Source organism: Microcaecilia unicolor, chromosome 11, assembly GCF_901765095.1.
Source record: "Microcaecilia unicolor chromosome 11, aMicUni1.1, whole genome shotgun sequence".
NCBI classification, from domain to species: Eukaryota; Metazoa; Chordata; class Amphibia; order Gymnophiona; family Siphonopidae; genus Microcaecilia; species Microcaecilia unicolor.
The window spans coordinates 36,514,671-36,534,917 of record NC_044041.1 but is presented as its reverse complement, the minus strand read 5'-3'; the positions used below and the strand labels follow the sequence as shown (position 1 = coordinate 36,534,917).

The 20,247-nt window shown below is 46.4% G+C and overlaps 1 protein-coding gene across 2 annotated transcripts in view; it reads right to left on the bottom strand.

The window, feature by feature from the left end:
• Positions 1–19,624, bottom strand: part of TMEM120B (transmembrane protein 120B) — a 78,280-nt gene extending 58,656 nt beyond the window's left edge. For both annotated transcript variants that reach the window (XR_003943848.1, XM_030219460.1), the window contains exon 1: positions 19,376–19,624. Coding sequence is in view for 1 of the 2 variants with exons in the window: in XM_030219460.1 (XP_030075320.1) it covers positions 19,376–19,438 (63 nt within the window). In the remaining variant the exon portion in view is untranslated. The remainder of the gene's footprint in view (positions 1–19,375) is intronic.
• Positions 19,625–20,247: the final 623 nt, after the last annotated feature.

Genomic DNA, 20,247 nt, shown 5'->3' with positions numbered 1-20,247 from the left:
AACCAATATACATACTTCTTACAAAAGCATTAAAAAAAAAACACAATTCAACTTGGGCAGTTTTTAAATGAGAAATAGCTGCTGCAGGAACTCATTTTTCAAAGTTGAAAACCAGCAATAACATATCATTTCTATTCTTCACTTAAAAACAAACAAAACAGATCTCATGAACAGATTAATGGTACAAAAGTTACAATGGAGGATACAGTTTTGGATTTATGAGCCTGGGTCAAGTCTCTCTGGGACAAGGTCTCCCTTAGGGAAGGACGTTTGAAGTCCATTCAGAAGAACGAGCCTAACAGAAAAATAAACAAGGTTATCCCTTCTGCCAGTTTCAAAGTATAAAACGTCCTGGGTTCCGGAGTCCTTGGGTAAATATTAAAGATTATTTTCTGTCACTTGCTCTCTCTCTGCCTCTGGGCACGAGTCACATGAAGCCAACAGGGGCGGACTGACAGTGATCATTGGGCCCACTGAGCAGAGGGGATCATTGGGCCCCCGCCGCCACCCCCCACCAGTCTTTCCAGCACCCCCCTACACACTACAACTGCCTGAGCCTACTCTGAAGGACCCTGGTGATCTAATGGCCTCTTCTGGGGGGGGGGGGGGGGGGGGGCTCTTCTGCTCTACCCGGCACTGCTGCTTCTTAATGGCTGCCAAGACTGCTGCAGGAAGTCTCGGCAGCCATTTTGAAGATGTGGGGGTGCCAGACAGAGCAGTGCAGGAAAGGGTGGGGTTCTTTCCTGCCCCCCAAAGAGACCACTAGAACACAGAACCCTTCAAAGTAGAGCCATGGAGGCTCAGGGGCCTGTAGTGTGCAGAGGGGGGAAGAGAGGAACTGGGCTCCCCAGACCCTTGGGTCCTCTGGCACTGCCCAGTTGCCCGTATGTTTAATCCACCCCTGCCATTCAAAGTGAATGGGCTTTGTCAGCATTACCACACTAGGGACCGCTAGCGTGGTTTGATAAAAGAGGCCCCTTTGTGTGTCTCAGTGACTAATAGAGCTGCCATTTTCTAACACAGTGTACAATAAATGTAAAAAATATTCAGCTTAATTTCAGCAAATCAAGGTATACAGTTAAGGGACCCTCTACACAGAAATTAAGATGCAGGAAACGTGTATTCTGATGAAAGAACATGTTTAATAGATTATTTTAAAAAATACTTAACTAAAAAATATAATGTAAAGTACAAATTAAAAAAATATATCAAGGCTATCTGCTTGGTGATTAAGGCGAAGGATAAGACTGGATTAATATTATATTGGGTCCTTGGCAAAATTTATGATGAGATGAGCCACTGTTTGTGTGACAAGGTTTGCAATTGCAAAATCCTGTTCCAGCTTTTGCTGTTTCATTTGGTTTACTTAGGTCTCTCTGCCACTGCATGCAAGCATCAGAAGTAACTAAGTAGTAAAAATTGGTAAATTATTACTTCAGTACAATTAAAAAGTAACACATTTTTCCTGTACTTCTTTACAAGTAAAAATAACAACTAGTTATATTTACTTAGTTACTATATAACATGGTGGCAGCAGAAACAGGTTACAAGTGTATGTGGGCCCGTTCACAGGCTCCACGTCCCATGCAGAAGCCAGAAGAGGACACCATGCACCCTGCGAATGCACCCCGATGCGGTCCTACCGCACACTAACCCAGAACTACTGCCAGCCCAACGCTACCTTGAGTGTGCCCCATGGAAAAATTTTTTTATTTTATAGCACAGCACTAACTCGGCAGTAATTGGTTACTGCGGAAGACCTTACCGCAACCTCAATGGGTGGTGGTAAGTACTCTCCCCTGCACAGCCACACAGTAAGAGTAATCTTACCGTATCGCCATTTCTTTTTAGGAGCTTTTTACCTGCTGCGGTACAAAGGGCCCTTGTGTGTGGGAAAAACAACCCCCTCCCCCCACTACTGCAGAGCCCTTTTTCTCGCAGCTTAGTAAAAGGACCCCCTCGATGCATTCATTCCAATAAAAACTAAAACTGCACATACAATTTCCATTTCAAGCTACGCCTGCTTTTGACAATGGCCAGCATTTCAATTCTCTGTTTTGGGGAAAGCTGGAGCGCTGAGCTGTTTTCCAGTTCACTAACTCAGTGAACAATGGAATAAGAGGGTCAGAATGACTTTTTCTGGCATTTAGAATCTTTGTGGTGGGCATGGTCTGCCCATGATGTGGACTTGTTGCTATATATTATGGTATTTCCTTTATATATTGCTAATGAATTTTCTTTTGCATTGTAGTTTGCTTGTAAATCCACTTAATTAAAAAAAAAAAAACAACTCACTCAGGCAACGTCAAAAGATACTAAATGAGGACAAAACTTCGACTGCTGGGAGACTCCATTATTAGATGAATCAATTAAAAAAAAAAAAAAAAAACACAGCTCAAAAGGTAGAAAAAAGTTAAATGTCTCCCAGGATCCTCAGCCAGCAGGACACAAGTCAAATTGTGAACAAAATCAGGAAACAGTAAGGAGCATTAAAAAAAGATATCCAGCTGGGAACAGAATGACCTGGTTAGAAATAGCAACTTCCAACTTTTGAGACAGAGACTTTAAACCCATAGTCAATTCTGTAGCATTTTTAGAAAGATTCTACCTACTCAGTGGTGTGCTGGAGCAGGCTCTCACAGGCTCGCAAGAGCCGGTTGTTAAGTTTTTAAGAATTTTGGGAGCCGGTTGTTAAAGTAGGGCCCTCCGTGGCTACTTTAACAACTGGCCTCCAAAATGTGGGCTTGGGCCCCCTGCTGAATTCTCTTTTACTTTGCTGGTGGGGATGCTGAGCCCTGCCAGCCAAGTAAATAGACTACTGCTGCTCCCCGCTCCTTGTTTCCAGCTCTGGGCAGCAGGCTGGGACTTCTCAAGCATGTGAGAGAAGTTCCAGCATGCTGCTCAGAGCAAGACGTTGGGAGTGGTGGCTGCCAGCAAAGGTATGCCTTGCGTGCCCGCATGAAGGGTGGGAGGAGAGAGAGGCAAGTGTTTCTCCCCCCCCCACCCCACCCCCCACCCCCGGCCCTTCCAACTGCAGAGCTGGCTACGTCTGGAGAAAGAGCCTGTTAAAAATTTACCAGCACACCCCTGTACCTACTCATGGTAAGGAAGACCAGAGACTGCATCACACAACCAACTTTTTTGATATATAGACGGCTGGGACAATAGCTGGAAGAACAAGAGGCTATGCTGTAATAATGGACTACATCTTTCTGTGGTGTGAAAAAAAAAAAAGATCCCAAGTGAAAAATTCAATTAAATATGTGTATAAGTATTTAAAACTAGAGGAAGGGGGTGGCAGGTGAGAGAAAACAACGTACAAGATGTCACCCTCAGCAAAAGAATACTGGTGGTCTAAAAAAAAATTAAAAAAAAAAAAAAAGAGAGACCATCTCAACACACTTAATAGCAACAAAAAGAGACTGAGCAGACCAGAATAAAAAAACACTTTACAAAATGAAAGTGTACAATAATACAGTACAGACTCGATTATCCGACTGAAAAGGGACTGACCCATTGTTGGATAACTGAAAATATGGATAATATGGAAAGCACTGCATAAACCCCTCAAACAATGCATAAACAAAGGAACAGAGATCCCGATTTTCAAAGATTATTCTAAAAACAAAGATTATTAATAGAAATAATGTAATGAATGACATCACGGTGGGGGGGGGGGGGGGGTGTCTGTCAGACATGCAGGATGGTTAGATTACCGAAGGTTGGATAATCAAGGCTGTATTGTTGGTGGAAGCCCTATCAGCACAAATGCTCACAATCTTGGCAATAAAATTCCTGATCTGGAAGTCCTAATGGTGAACAAAGATTTGGACATCGTGGCCATTACAGAACCATAGTTTAATGAGTTTCATGAATGGGATATCACCATACCCAACTAAAATCTATTCAGGGGGACAGATAGCAAAAAAATGGGGAGGAACAGCTCTGTCAAGAACAGTAAAGCAGTTGAAATGTAGGACACATGGGAAAAAGAGAAACCTGTTGGATTTTGTTGGAAAGAGGAGCTGGCAAGTAGTCTATAGACCTCATGACTCAAATGCAAGAACTGGTCCTTGATCTGATCGAGGATACTGCAAAGGTGGGGATGATGCTGGGGACCAGATTCTATGAAGTTGCACACCCAAATTTCCGACTACCGCACAAATGTGGGCACACAAGTTACAGAACAGTGCCAGCTAACTTAGGGGTCCTTTTACTAAGTGGTGGTAAGCCCACCGCGGGCTTACTGCATGCCAATCCAGAACCACTGCGGGAGCCCAGCGGTAGTTCCCACCACTAGCATGCGCCATTTCCGGCACTACAAAAATACACCCTATTTTTGTAGCGCTAAACTTAACCGGCAGTAAATCGCTGCCCAGTTACCATGGGAGTATTCACACCCACACCCAAAAAGGCCACACAGTTAAGTGTTTTTACTGCATGGCCATTTCTTTTCTTCAGAAATAAAGCCTTTTCCCGCTGCAGTAAAAGATGGCCTCTGCGTGTGTCGTCGCAGGCCCCCTTTTACCACAGCTTACCAAAAGGACCCCTTAATTGTTAAATTAGGTGCCAATTGGCCTTAAGTACCAAAATAGCCCTTAAATGGATTTAATTAGTGCTAATTGGCGCTAAATTTGTAGTTACACAAGTAACGGCACTTAGGCTCTACTCTATAAACTTGGCACCTATTCAGTTTGGGGGAGGGGGGGGATCTTCTTGTGAAGGGCTGATCTGTTAAGTGGAAGAGCAGAAGAGGGGGCTGTAATGGGGTCACATTGTGACGTAATTGAGAGAAGTGGAGTGGGGGGAAGGGCAGAAAATGAAAAATGTCTGATGGTGGCGATTTCAATCTGTATTTATCCAGGCTGTTTGGTTTATTACGGAATGTACCATGCGACTGATGTTTCTTAAACATGTTATACCATCAATAAACATGTTGAAACATAAACTTGGCACCTAAATGCTATAATGCACAACCACAAAGGGGGCATGTACATGGGCAGATCAGGGGTCTGGCTTGAAGCACATGTAAATTATAGAACACCACAACTGCCAACTTTACACGGGACCATTTACACCAGCTTCTGACGTGGCATAAGCGCTCACACCTAAATTTAGGCACATGCCCGCTTACGCTGTGTTCTATAACAGCAATGTCACACATACACAATTGCCAATATAGAATTGGCAGTGCGCCAAAAATTAGGCATGAAAAATATGGGCACTTTCTTTGAAATTTACCTCAGGAAACTTTAAATCTATTGGATGTGGATTGGCGTATCCCATCTGCAAATTTGGAAAGAAGTAGAAAGATAGTGGATGCCTTACAAGGCATTTTGCTCAGGCAAATGGTGATCAAGCCCACCAGAGGAGGATCAATGCTGATTTAGTACTCAAGAATGAAGAAAGTGCATCTCCAGTTGTCTGGGTGTACCAGCAGTGATCACTGCATAGCGTGGTTTGGTATTTTTATTTATTTTTTTTATTTTTGTTACATTTGTACCCAGCACTTTCCCACTCATGGCAGGCTCAATGCGGCTTACATATTATATACAGGTACTTATTTGTACCTGGGGCAATGGAGGGTTAAGTGACTTGCCCAGAGTCACAAGGAGCTGCCTGTGCCTGAAGTGGGAATCGAACTCAGTTCCTCAGTTCCCCAGGACCAAAGTCCACCACCAGGCCACTCCTCCACTGTTGCTACTATTTGAGATTCTACATGGATCACCAATGTGGCTGTGTAGGCTTCTGCTTCTGTGAGTCTGACGTCCTGCATGTACGTGCAGGACGTCAGACTCACAGAAACAGAAGCCTGCGCAGCCTTCTACATGGAATGTTGCTAGTGGAATAGCAACATTCCATGTGGAATCTCCAATAGTAGCAACATTCCATGCAGAATCTCCAGTAGTAGCAACATTCCATGTAGAATCTCCAATAGTAGCAACAGAATCTCAATAGTAGCAACATTCCATGTAGAATCTCCAATAGTAGCAACATTCCATGTAGAATCTCCAATAGTAGCAACATTCCATGTGGAATCTCCAATAGTAGCAACATTCCATGTAGAATCTCCAATAGTAGCAACAGAATCTCCAATAGTAGCAACATTCCATGTAGAATCTCCAATAGTAGCAACAGAATCTCAATAGTAGCAACATTCCATGTAGAATCTCCAATAGTAGCAACATTCCATGTAGAATCTCCAATAGTAGCAACATTCCATGTGGAATCTCCAATAGTAGCAACATTCCATGTGGAATCTCCAATAGTAGCAACATTCCATGTGGAATCTCCAATAGTAGCAACATTCCATGTAGAATCTCCAATAGTAGCAACAGAATCTCAAATAGTAGCAACATTCCATGTAGAATCTCCAATAGTAGCAACAGAATCTCAATAGTAGCAACATTCCATGTAGAATCTCCAATAGTAGCAACATTCCATGTAGAATGTCCAATAGTAGCAACTTTCCATGTAGAATCTCCACTAGTATCTATTTTATTTTTGTTACATTTGTACCCTGCGCTTTCCCACTCATGGCAGGCTCAATGCGGCTTACATGGGGCAATGGAGGGTTAAGTGACTTGCCCAGAGTCACAAGGAGCTGCCTGTGCCTGAAGTGGGAATCAAACTCAGTTCCTCAGGACCAAAGTCCACCACCCTAACCACTAGGCCACTCCTCCACGTCCATAAACTTTTTTTTTTTATGCCAGGGATTGAACATGGCTGTCTAGGAAAAAAACCAAAACCCTCCCCTTTGAGGATATTAAAAAAAAAAAAAAAAAAAAAGCTCTCTTTCGGTGTCTCAGTGGCAGTTCTCCACACTATCACACAAAAGACTCAAGTTCAGTAACATAGGCAGCCAAGACCACTCGGGGCTAATCATAGGCGGTCAGTGGCCCAACTGTTTGGGGAGGCTAAAGGGGGCGGGGTTAGGGGTGGAGCTTAAATCCATAATTGTCTGATAACACACAGAAAAAATAAATAAAAATAAAAGTCACAATAACTTTTATTAAATTTAGATATTAGATATGTATCATATGTCAAAGAATAAAGTGGTTGCTCAAAGCATATACTAACCACAATCACTCAACTGTAAAACACTATGCACAAATTTGTGCAAAAACACACTCAGAACCTTACTGTACCATAACACTAGGCAGACCCTAATACACCAATATACCACCCATATGGAAAATGCAGACCGTCAACAATATGAAACAAGGGATCATAATATCACAATTCTCATGTAGAGTCACAAAACACCCTTTTAGGGTGGATAGTGTTCACAATGAGCTCCTTTTATTAACGACTATATGTAGATCCTTCAAGAGATAGTGTGTCATGATTTAGGCTCTAAAACCCTTTCTGATGTTTTGGTGCCACCTCAGTAAGGCCAATACACAATCTCTCCACTGCAAAACACTATACACAAACTTGTGCAAAAACACACTCATAACCTTAGCAAACCATAACAGCACTAATTCCAAGGACAGGACGAGCTACAACCTTATGCGTGGAAAGGCAGCACTGTAATTACACTGGGCTCTAAAACCTAGTGAAACAAAAAAAAAACCCAAAAAGGGCTGTAAATACTACACACTAGTAGAATACTGCACCTTGATTACACATGAAAAACACATGACACAACAGATATGAAGGCAAAACTGGAAAGTTACCTCAAGAAGTCAGACTCAGCATGCAGCAATACTATAAAAATTGAAACTTACATGCAAAATATCACAGATGCACATTTCCAAAAGCTGACATATTCCAGTTAATAAATTCTGAATAAAATACTTTTTTTTACCTTAGTTGTCTGATCATTTAGTTTTTCTATTCGCTTTGGTCCCAGTGTCTTCTTTCCATTTGATATTTTTTCTCTCACCATGTCCACCATCCTCCTGTGTCCTTATGCGTTCTGTCTACCATCTGTAGCCCTGTCCCTATCCTTTCTCCAGTTTCAGCATCTGCCCTCAAAGTGTTCCGATCCAGCCCTTAAATTCAGCAATTTTCCCTCCATCCATATCCAGCATTTCTCCCATCCCCTCCATCCATGTGCATGTACTTCCTTTGTCTTTCCTTCCCTCCATCCTTGTCCAACATTTCTCCTCTGTTCCCTGCTCTCCACTCCATCCATGTCCAGATTTCTCTCTTCCCTCCCCTCCATCCATCCATGTCCAGCACCTTCCTTCTTTCTCTCCTACCATTCCATCCAGTGTCATCCCTCTTTCTCTCTCCATCCTTCTACCCATTACCCTCTCCCAATCCTTCCGTCTATTGTCTCCCTCTATATCTCCTTCCTTCTAAACAGTTCTCTCTCTTGACCCTTTTCCATTCAGCATGTCCTCTCTATCCCCATCCTTCCAGTGTCTTTCCTCTTTCCCTCCCTACCCTTACGTCCAGTGTCTTCCCTCTTTCTGCCCCCTCCTTCCAGCTTTTCCCTCTTTCTTCCTCCTTTCATTCAGCATTTCTCCGTCTGACAGCTAGGGTCTCCCCCAGTTTCTCCCCAGCAGCTTCTCTCTCCTGCCCATGTCCCCTCTTTCTCCCGCCATCTTTCCACTAATCTCTCTCTCTCTGTGTACCCCTCTTCCATCTAGCATCTTCTCTCTGGCTCTCCCCTGCTCTCTTCCATGTCCCCTTTTTCTCTCCCCATCTCTCTCTGGCTCTCCACTGCTCTCTTCCATGTCCCCTTTTTCTCTCCCCATCTCTCTCTGGCTCTCCACTGCTCTCTTCCATGTCCCCTCTTTCTCTCCCCATCTCTCTCTGGCTCTCCCCTGCCCTTTTCCACTTTCTCTCTCTCCTCCAGCGTCCTCATGCATCTCTCCTCTCCCTCATGCATCCCAACTTTCTCTTCCCTCCCCTTCTTGCTTCCATCACTCTTACTCCTTTCTCCACCCCCCCTTTTCCCATTCCCATGCCCTGCCATTGCTTTCCTTCCTCCCTCTTCCCCTTAGATGTGGCATCTCACATCCTCCTCTCTCCACCCCCCTTTCCCTTTGGTCGGTCTGTCTGGGATCACTTCCCCTCCCCCCTCCCAGACCAGTGCGGTACCGTATCGCTCTCCCCCTCTGCTCCTGTCACGTCGTCTTTCAACGAGGCTTCCTTCCTGTAGCATCAGCAATGATGTAAGCGCCGTTGCTTTCAGCCTGCCCCGGAAGCACTCTCTGAACAGCTTCCCGCGTAGGAGGGACGCAGTCCAGAGAAGGCTTCCGGGGCAGGCTGAAAGCAGCGGCACTTACATCATTGCTGATGCTACAGGAAGGAAGCCTCATTGAAAGACGTGACAGGAGCGGAGGGGGAGAGCGGCACCGCACTAGTCAGGACGACGGGGGGTAAAGATCGGGACCATCACGCAACAGTCGGGGGGGGGGGGGGGAAGCCAGGAGGGAGATGTTAATAAGCTGCACCCACCCCGCCCTTACTGCACTTCTGGCTGGGGAGGCTTAGCCTCCCCAAGCCTCTTATACCGGGCGCCTATGGGGCTAATGGTATTCATGACATTCAATAGCAACATGACACAAGTTATTTCTTGAAATGGCACAACTTGGCCGCAGCTTTATTTTAAATATAAACATCATAACCATGGGTATACCCAAGCCAGTCAGCCTTCAGGCTTAGTAGCCTACCCAGTCCGCCACAACTTAGCAAGACTGGTCAACCAGATACTGAGCTCCCCGCCGCAAAGCAAGGTAGCTCAATCGTAAGCACAACCATCCCGGCTGCCTAGCTTACTCCCTCAGGCTTGGGTACCCCGTCAAAGCTGCGACATAGTATATCTGTGATCGCGTTACATTTCTTCTCGGGTGGGGGGGGGCTGGGTGTAATCTGATGCCCGGATGTCGGAAGAGGTCGTCCAGGCTCCTCTTCAGGGTTATATACCCCTCTTTCTCTCCACCCATCCCAGCGGGGTGCTGCCGTATGGCGGGAAAGTTCCCGCTAGACTCTTTTTGAACCCCACTGGGATCTGTGCGCATGCCCCGTTGGGGCACAGCACCATGTTAATGGCGGCTCAGTGCACCCGGGGGGGCACTGCGCCTTGCTTTTCTTGTATCTGCCTTTCACGCCCCAAGACAGCCAGGACTGGGGAAGCTGCATTGGTAGCCTTTGAAGAAAGGCACCTCAGTCATTTGCCTAATGGTGGCATCTAGTTGCCGGAACTAGAGTAGCTGCATATTGAGCTTCCTTGGGAGCTACAGTTTGTGGCTTCCGGTTAAGGCCCACCACCGTAACAACTGTGCTAGGAGAAGTTCAAAAATAGAGAAAATTGCAAAGAAAAGCTTGTGGCACTGTCACCGTCACCTCATATAGGCCGATTGCAATTGACATAGAATCCGAAGAGAAAAATTTCCAGGTCAAAAATACACTCAAAATTGTGGGTGTGTGTTGGGGAGGGGGGTGTAGGGGTCATGTGATGATGGCATTCTGAGCAGTGGCTTTTCCCTCTAGCTCTGCTCCCGACTCCTACAATACCGCCTGAAATGCGGTGTATTTGATAATTCTTTGTGTTACCTTCAGTGGGCAACTTCTTCCTTTCACTTGATGCCTCGTGAAGTGTTCCTGGTTGAGCCCTGTAGCTGTGGCATGCCACGTCGCACCTTGCAACCAGCAAAACTGAAGCCTGAATCTCTCAAGATGGCATCTGGAGTCTCTTCACCGTTGCTTCCAGTCTTCACCCTTCATGAGGGGGCAATACAGGAGCCGACGTGCAACTTGTGAGCGGTTTTAGATGACAAGTTGGCGAAGCTTCAACACACTGTGGACAAGATAAAGGAGCGTTTGGAGGCTCAGGCGAGAGATCACTAATGTGGAGCACTGGGTACTGCAGCTTGAGAACCACACGGTGCGGGGCCTGGAAGAGCGCTGCAAAGTACTCCTTGATCGTCTAGAGGATCAGGAGAATAGAGGCAGGAGGAATAACCTGCGAATTGTGGAAGAATGCCTGAAGTGGTACTGGCGAAAGAGCTGTGAACTTTGATGGAAACTTGGCTTCCGCAGCGGTTGGGCCTGTATATGGCAGTGGTGGTCTTTAAGGTTGCAAGAGTATATCATGTGGGCCCCTCCACATCCTGATGCACAGCGGTCTAGACCACTGCTGTCCCTTGTGCTTAATTTCACTGATAAGGAACGCCTGATGGCTCTGTACCGCAAAAACCATACACTGGAACATGCGGGTGGATAAATTGCTCCTGTTTAATGACTACTCTGGCCAGGTTGTGGTGAGTCAACGTGCTCTGGTACCCTACTGCACAGATTTTAGAAATTGAGGCACCTCATTTGTGGTACAATACCCTGGGAAGGTGCAGATAACACGGGGTACCAGTGTCACTTTGTGTAACACTGCAGAGGAGCTGAAAACATTTTCGCAAGCTCTACAATGACCCTTCACTTCTAAGGACCACACGGTTATTTGGTGGTGGTTTCATGGTGTGGGTCCTTGTTTGGGCTCCATATCTCATGCTCGCCTCAGAAGTTAGAACATCCAAATTTCCAAACTTCAGCAGTGAAAAGATTTCAAAATGGCTGGTACGTTGCTTCCTGTCAAATGTTTGCACCGGTCATGAAGTTAAATCAAATCCAATTTTTTACAAAGTGGGTAGTAATGGGTAGTCCTCCACACTCGCAATGTCTTGCAAACTTTCCCGACAGCAAGGGACCCCACTGTTTCGCAACCTTCTTCAGGAGAAATATCAAAAAACAAAAAAATGTTTTTTCTTTTCAATCCATCGCGAACGTACCAGCCATTTTGAAATCTTTTCACTGCTGAAGTTTGGAAATTTGGATGTTCTAACTTCTGAGGCAAAAATTATCGCTTCAAGCTAAGTGATTGTATTTTTCGAATGTCATGGCTGATTCTTGTTGAACAGTAGACACTGTATTTGTGCTCTATTTTTGTATCGTTCCAGTTCATTTTATTAAGAGGTCTATGAAGTGAATTTATAAGTTTTCTATATCCATTTAGTACTCTCTGTAGTGGGGCACATTGATTTGGACTGTCTTTCAATAATTGACAATACTCCGCTTTCCGTTTTCTGTTCACAGACACTTTTTCTCCCTTAGTTAGGGAGTTTTTTTGTTATCTGTGGGTTTTTTCGGAAAGTAGTGAGAGCCCATGATGTTAGCCAATTCAGTGGAGTCCTTATTGTAGGTTCCCTGGGCTATTGAGGCTATTTCATTTATATAAAATTCTTTATCACAGTTCAGGTGTTTGTGCTCTTCTACAGACTGTATACAATAGGAGTGATTTTTGTGTTTTTGAGATGTTAACAAGCACCAGATTTCATCAGACAGATTTTTAAAAATTAATTGTAGAAAGAATAAGTTAATAATTAATCATTCTCTGTCTGTCTTAGACTTTTGCAATTGAAGGTTTGATTGTTTACATTGTAAGTCTGTTTTTTTTTTAAAGCTTAATGATCCCTTATAACAGAAATTCAGCTTTGCACCACAGTCCCCACCTACCCAAAATACAGACAAGTTCAGCTGAACTATGATGTGTTTGGGTCTCTCACCACCACAGTGTACTCTGGGAACATGATGCAACAACATTTCCAGTTTAATCAGTTCCCTGCCTCAGTACCAGATCCTACTCTGTGAAACTCGCCTACTGGCATCTACTGACCCTCCCACTTTGCAACCCCTAAAAAGAGGCAGGGCCCGTGCAAGGTTATTAGGAGCCTAGGGCAAATTCACAGCTGTGCCCTCCTCAATTAATTTCCAGATCCCCAGCACATATATCTAATGAGGTTAGTTTCCAAAAGTCATTTACCTAAGTAAATGGGCTATGTGGAAATTCCCACTGGTTCTATGCATGAACTTACAGGCTGATGATAATTCTTTTTGAGTTTGTGTGGCTGTTAAAGACTATTGCTTTGCTTTGACTGCAGTTGCTCTTTCCTGCCCTAGGTGACCACCTAGTCTTGTCTAATGGTGATCAAGCCCTGATAGGAGAGGGTGGGCTGGGAGCAGGGGCATAGCCACGGGTGGGCCTATTTTTGGATCAGGCCAACCCAGTCTCAGTGATCCACCAATCAGTTGTCAGCTAGCTGTACACTACTCAGCCATAGTACTCCAATAGCCAGTGACATTCCTAGGGGGGCTGACACCCGGGGCGGATCGCCGATGCGCCCCGCCCCCGGGTGCAGCGCCCCCCCCCCCCCGGAACAGCACGACGCCCTCCCCCGGTGAAAGACCCCCACCCCCGTGCACGCCGCTAGAGGGGGGGTGCCGCGCGTCTGCCGGCTCTTCGTTTTCCGGGGCAGAGGGAGCATGAAAACGAAGAGCCGACAGGCGCGCGGCACTCCCCCAGCGGCGTGCACCCGGGGCGGACCGCCCCCAACTGCCCCCCTTGGTACACCACTGCCAATAGCATTAGCTCAGCTGTATGTAGGAAGCAGAGAAGTACCCCCGAGCTAAGCCCTGCAGCTCCGGTGTTATTTTTTATTTTATTTTTTTGATTTATCAGTGCTACAGGCCTCCAGCAAGCAAACTATCAACCCTCCTGCCTTGTTTGCTGCTGCTCAGGAGTCGGCATTGGGGGGGGGGGTCCACTCCATGCTCTTAGGGCTGCTGTCTGCTGCTCTGCATCTGTTCCCTGCAGCTGCTGCCTGCTGTTATTATAGGCAGCTCCTCTAGCTGTCTGCCCCTGCAGAATGCGTGACGAGCACAATGATCCTTCATGACTTGGGTGGACTCGAACCTGCGGCAAAGTCGGGGAGTCGGGAGCCCCGCCAGCTAGTGCTGCCTTTAACTTAGCCGTCTTGGCTGGCCCCATCCTGTGTAGCTGGGGATATCCGGGCACTTATAATATTCCTGCCCCAAACTCCAGGAGTGTGTCAGTGGCCTCTGTAGTGGCACTGACATGAAGCCTACTCCTCTGTGGCCAATCTCCAGCACTGCACCTCCCATGTGCACACTGATCAAGGTCAGTAGACTTCTCTGGAATTGCTGCACTGGAAACGTCACTGCACTGTGCTCAGGTGGAAAAAAAATTTGTATTTAGGCTCTGCAATGTCCAGTTAAAAAAAAAAATCTACTATAATAAAACGCACCCTCAACGTTCTGAGGACACTGACGTCACTGCAGGCACTCACACACCGGTTCGTAAGTTCATGGTGGTGAAGCCACAACACTCACCATGTCTTCATGCCCCGCCCTCGCGTCACATGTGATGACATCGAGGGCGGAACACGTACACAACAAGGCAAATGAACGCTCCCCTTCCAACAAATCACAGCCGCCGAGGACGTGCCCATCATCCCGCCCCTTTAAAGGTACCGCCTCGCCCCCCGTCGCCCCCTCTTCCCCTCATCACCTTCCCTCCCCCCATCACCTCCCCTCCCTTTACGCCACTATCCCTGGTGGTCTAGCAGTACCTGTTCGCTTTCGTTCCTGCCCGGAGCACTGCTGCTAGCTGCCCGGCTGCATCGTGTGTGAGTCCGGCTCTCGGAGTTTCAAAATGGCCGCCGAGAGTTCACGCTGCCTCACGAGACTTCAACTCTCGGCGGCCATTTTGAAACGCCAAGAGCCGGACTCCCACACGATGCAGTAGGGCAGCTAGCAGCACTGCTACGGGCAGGAAAGAGGGGGCTCTTTCTTTCCTGCCCCAACCGAACAGGTACCTCTAGACCACCAGGGAGACTAGCGTAAGGGGAGGGGAAGGGAGTCCCGTGCCCCCTAGCGCCCATTTCATCAGAGGCAGAAACGGGTCTTTTTTACTAGTGTTTTATATTTCATGCTGGTGGGCTTTTGGGTGGAGGTGGATGATTGGGAAGGGTAGGGGAGATGTCAGACTATGGGGAAGGGTAGGCTGTTGACAGAATATGAGGGGAAGGGGTAGGGAAGGGTTGATGCTGGGCTATAACCTGTTCCTTGCCAAATCTAAAGGTCACTATTCAATCCTCATCCTCCTCGACCTATCCGCCGCTTTTGACACTGTCAATCACAACCTACTTCTCGACACACTGTCCTCCCTTGGGTTCCAGGGCTCTGTCCTCTCCTGGTTCTCCTCTTATCTCTCCCATCGTACCTTCAGAGTGCACTCTCATGGCTCATCCTCCTCCCCTATCCCGCTCTCTGTTGGAGTTCCCCAGGGTTCTGTCCTTGGGCCCCTTCTTTTTTCAATCTACACTTCTTCCTTAGGCTCCCTAATCTCTTCTCATGGTTTCCACTATCATCTTTATGCTGACGACACCCAGCTTTATCTCTCCACACCAGAACTCACTGCGGAAACCCAGGCCAAAGTACTGGCCTGCCTATCCGACATTGCTGCCTGGATGTCCAACCGTCACCTGAAACTAAACATGGCCAAGACGGAACTTATTGTGTTCCCACCCAAACCCACTTCTCCCCTCCCTTCACTCTCTATCTCAATTGATAACACCCTCATCGTCCCTGTCTCATCTGCCCGCAACCTTGGTGTCATCTTTGACTCATCCCTCTCCTTCTCTGCGCATATCCAGCAGATAGACCTGTCGCTTCTTCCTCTATACATTAGCAAAATTCGCCCCCTCCTCTTCGAGCATACCACTCGAACTCTCATCCACTCTCTCATTACCTCTCGCCTTGACTACTGCAACCTACTCCTCACCGGCCTCCCACTTAGCCATCTATCCCCCCTTCAGTCCATCCAGAACTCGGCCGCACGTCTTATCTTCCGCCTCAACCGATATACTCATATCACCCCTCTCCTCAAGTCACTTCACTGGCTTCCGATCAGATACCGCATACAGTTCAAGCTTCTCCTACTCACCTACAAATGCACTCGATCTGCAGCCCCTCCTTATCTCTCTACTCTCATCTCCCCTTATGTCCCCACCCGTAACCTCCGCTCTCTTGACAAATCCCTCCTTTCAGTACCCTTCTCCACCACCGCCAACTCTAGGCTTCACCCTTTCTGCCTCGCTTCACCCCAGGCTTGGAACAAACTCCCTGAGCCCATACGCCGGGCCCCCTCCCTACCCTCTTCAAATCATTGCTCAAAGCCCACCTCTTCAATGTCGCCTTCGGCACCTAATCACTACACCTTTTCTCAGGAAATCTAAACTACCCCAACTTGACATTTCGTCCTTTAGATTGTAAGCTCTTCTGAGCAGGGACTGTCCTTATTTGTTAATTTGTACAGCGCTGCGTAACCCTAGTAGCGCTCTAGAAATGTTAAGTAGTAGTAGTAGTAGCTATGGGGGGTAGGAAGGGCAGGGCTGATGTCAGGCTACAGGAGGGGTGGGGGAGGGAAGGGCAAGGCTGATGCTGGGCTACAGGACAATTTCTAATTTTTGATCCTTTATTCTGAAATTGGTGAGGGTTTGTCTGTGTTCTGCATGCAACCCAAGGTGAGAGATTCTGCTGGCATGTGGTTTGTGTGAGGATCTATATGAGTCTGACCAGTCTGTGTTTTCCAGTATTGCTTTTGTGTATATTCACAGTTATTGGTATTTGTGTTGATAAGGTTTGCTACATAGGCTCAGAAAAGCTCCTTCATAAGATTTAGTGTTACATCTGACAATGAAGGGCTTTTATGTTGCTATTACAGAGGTCCAACCAGAATTTTAGCACATTTTTTCTATGCGAAACTAAGAGGAAACATCTTAGCTGTGGACTGTGACAGGTCTGCCGAATAATTTTAGACTGATGTCCAATTTACCATTTTTATCTAAAGTTTTAGAAAAGGTGGTTTTAACACAACTGCTTGATTTTGTTGAGAAGCGGGGGGGGGGGGGGGGTGTCTTTCTGAGTTTCAATATGGTTTTCGAAAGTTCCATAGTACAGAAACTCTTTGGTTGGACTTTGTTGATGATTGTTGGAAATGTCATATTAGTTCTAACAGACCCAAGTGCCACCTTTGATACATGTGGAGGGGCATTTTTGATAAGATGTCTAAATCCATCTTTGGATGTTTTGCTGAAAACATCCAAAACTCAATGGTACATAGAGATTTTCGAACCAGAAACACGTTTTGGTTTGGAGAATGAAAATTTCCTAGATGTTTTGTAGATTTTTTTTGTGCTCAGTCTACCCAATATTTAAAACCATTTAATCAGCCAGGAATGGCTCCTGTCTGGTTAAATGGCATTTAACCGGCTAGCTGGCAATATTCAATGGGAGATCGCTACATAGTAACATAGAGGCATATTTTCACAGCACTTAGCCTTCCAAAGTTCCATAGAAACCTATGGAACTTTGGAAGGCTAAGTGCTTTGAAAATATGCCTCATAGTAACATAGTAGATGATGGTAGAAAAAGACCTGCACGGTCCATCCAGTCTGCCCAACAAGATAAACTCATATGTGCTACTTTTTGTGTATACCCTACCTTGATTTGTACCTGTCCTCTTCAGGGCACAGACTGTATAAGTCTGCCCAGCACTATCCCCGCCTCCCAACCACCAGCCCCGCCTCCCAACCACCGGCTCTGGCACAGACCGTATAAGTCTGCCCAGCTCTATCCCCGCCTCCCAACCACCAGCCCCGCCTCCCACCACCACTAGTTATCTCCCACTGAATATTGGCAGTTAGAGCTTAGCAGATAACTTGGTTATATTGCACGATATAACCAGCTATCTGCTAATGTTCAGTGCACTGGTGGCTAAGTTTTGTGGGCAAATTAGGCCACCAAAAAGCAGGAATATCTTTGGCCAGTTTAAACTTAACTGAATATCGGCATGGCCAATTATGTTTAAAGTAGCCAAAAATAAACCAGATATTCAATACCAGTCACCGGAAGTGGCCTGACATTAATTTAACCCTTTAGTGTTCAATGTTCCCGTAATATGCCATAAGGGGTAGAGATTGATGGGAACATAGGACACTAAAGGGTTAAATATCCAGCTCAGCTCTGACTGAGGGAGGCAGCCTGGCTAGCTCCTGCTGTCTGAATATTAGGCCATAGTGCCCACCCATATTAACTCTGGGCCCACCCAAAATTGCAGGTCTAGCTATGCCACTGGCTGGGAGCAGTATTTGTGCCTTGTGAAACCACACCGCTCACACAGCACTGTTCAGTTCTCCCCTTCCTTTGACAGGTTTAGCTGACCTAAAAACAGGAGCTGGATACTGATAAGCAGGGCTTTTTTTGAGGGGGTACTTGGGGATACTGAGTACCGGCACCTTTTCCATTGTCTGCTAAAACTGACCCATGGTCTCCAAGTTTTAATGAAAGAGCTCAGGCTCACCACAACAATTCTGCCTTATCATAGGTTCTGTTACTGGGGGGGGGGGGGGGCTGGCTATTGTGGGGTGGGTCCCTCAGTGATCACTCCCACCCCCTGAAGGCCTGCCATTTGAGTACCGGCACCTTTTTCACTAGAAAATATGCACTGCTGATGAGTATAAACCAAGCACAAGTGGGTGCAATTTTTCTCTTCTAAACAATAGCTACGGCTCAGAATAAAAATTCAAAACAGGATTAATCAAAGTTTGCACAAGACAACAATCAGTCAATGTTAAATTCTTACAAGCAAATACAGACGCATAAACCCAATTAAACAATGGTCACCACTCACCAGAGAAAACGATGTTACGGTTTACTGCAGCATTTGCTGGAGAACATATCAAAGAAATACTACACAAAAATATCATTGCACAAGTTTTTGGGTCATCTATACCCTCACTTTGTACTTTCAAAAAGAGGCGATACAGAATTACTGGTGTGACCTGCTCCTACACCTGACTCCTTCCCTATATATTTGGACTTAGATTTTATTATTGGTCTTTCCAAATCCAAATTAAAAAAAAAAATAGTTATATTTAGGTACAGTGTTTCTTCCCCAGAGGGCTTAGTATTTTTCACACATTATCATTCTATACTATCAACAGACAAGACAGTGACCTATTGCTGAGGCTAATACAGATATACAAGGTGCAGTTGCTTCACTTACAGAAACAATTATTTTTGGTGCCAGTGGGCAATAACATTAATTCTATCCTCCGGGAAAGGAAATGCTCAACAGATTACATATTATTTAACAGACTTTTAAACTGTCACTCTAAATTTGACTCACATGGTATTTTGTTGAAATACCACCCTGCACTGTGTGCCACAAGCAGCTGTACTAAGATTTGAAGACTGCACTCTGCCGAGGAAAAACTGCACAAGGGGGCCAGAACAAAGCGATCAGTGTTGTTGAAATATTCCCTAGTACAGTACCCTCACCCCCAAGTTATTCCCTATCTCCAGCCCCAGCGATTGGCGAGGAAACCGAAGAAGGCAGGAATAACGGAATGCACGGGAAGCCCTTATGTTACTTTAGGAAGAATCACCCCGTCACTTGGGGGGATCACCTTCCTCAAACAACGGGGGAAACCCATCTCCCCTCCCTCCACCATGCACGCAGCAGCACACACCAAGCATAGAGAACAAAAAACACTACCAGCCCTACCTGCAGCAGCTGAAACTCAGCTTCCAGCTCTTCCCACACCGCCCGACATTGCTGCAGTGACATAATTGGGGGGGGTGGGCTCACGCTCGTGGTGCCCTTTCTCCCCTCCACCAACCAATCTCACGAGCACGGCAGCTCGAGCTTACAGCTCCAGTCCTAAAAGAGCCACGCGCACGGCTTACGTCCCCTGGATCCGATCCGCCTGAACAGCAATTGAGACAATAACAAGCACAAGCAGCAGGAGCTGGGAGCCCAGCCGGCACTGCTGCGCACGCGCGGAGCTTGGGAAGGCGGGGTCTGCGTTGTGCTGCCTACGGCGCGCTTCTCTGGGTGGTATTGCACTGCCAGCTGAGCCACGAGGGCACAGGCACTGCACCAGGCCTGAGAGCGCGATATATATGGCGGCGTTTTGCATTCAGATTAATGCATATGAAGCCATTAGATAGGACTGCAGGGAAGTAAAACAGTGACCTGTTCCCACCCAATTTTTTTTTATTTTTTTTTACCAGGGCTGTCTGCATGCACACACCCTCCCCTCCACCTCACATCCAAACAACTTTCCCTGGTGTTTAGCCTACACCCCACCCTGCCCTGTCTAGGGCACCCTCCCCACTACATTTAAAAAAATAATCCCTGGTATCTAGGGTACACCCCCTCCTCTCCACAACATTCAACTATAACTCCTGGTATCTAATGGCATCCCAATCCCTACCTAATAAGGGAAACGTTCCCATATATGGCAGACTGACGCCACCCAGCGCATGAGAAGAAATACTGTATTCCTCTCAATTATATCAAAATGTATGCAGTATTGATTCATTCTTTGTCATTCACCACTGCTGTCCAGAATGTCTCATAGTGTTTGTTTGTTT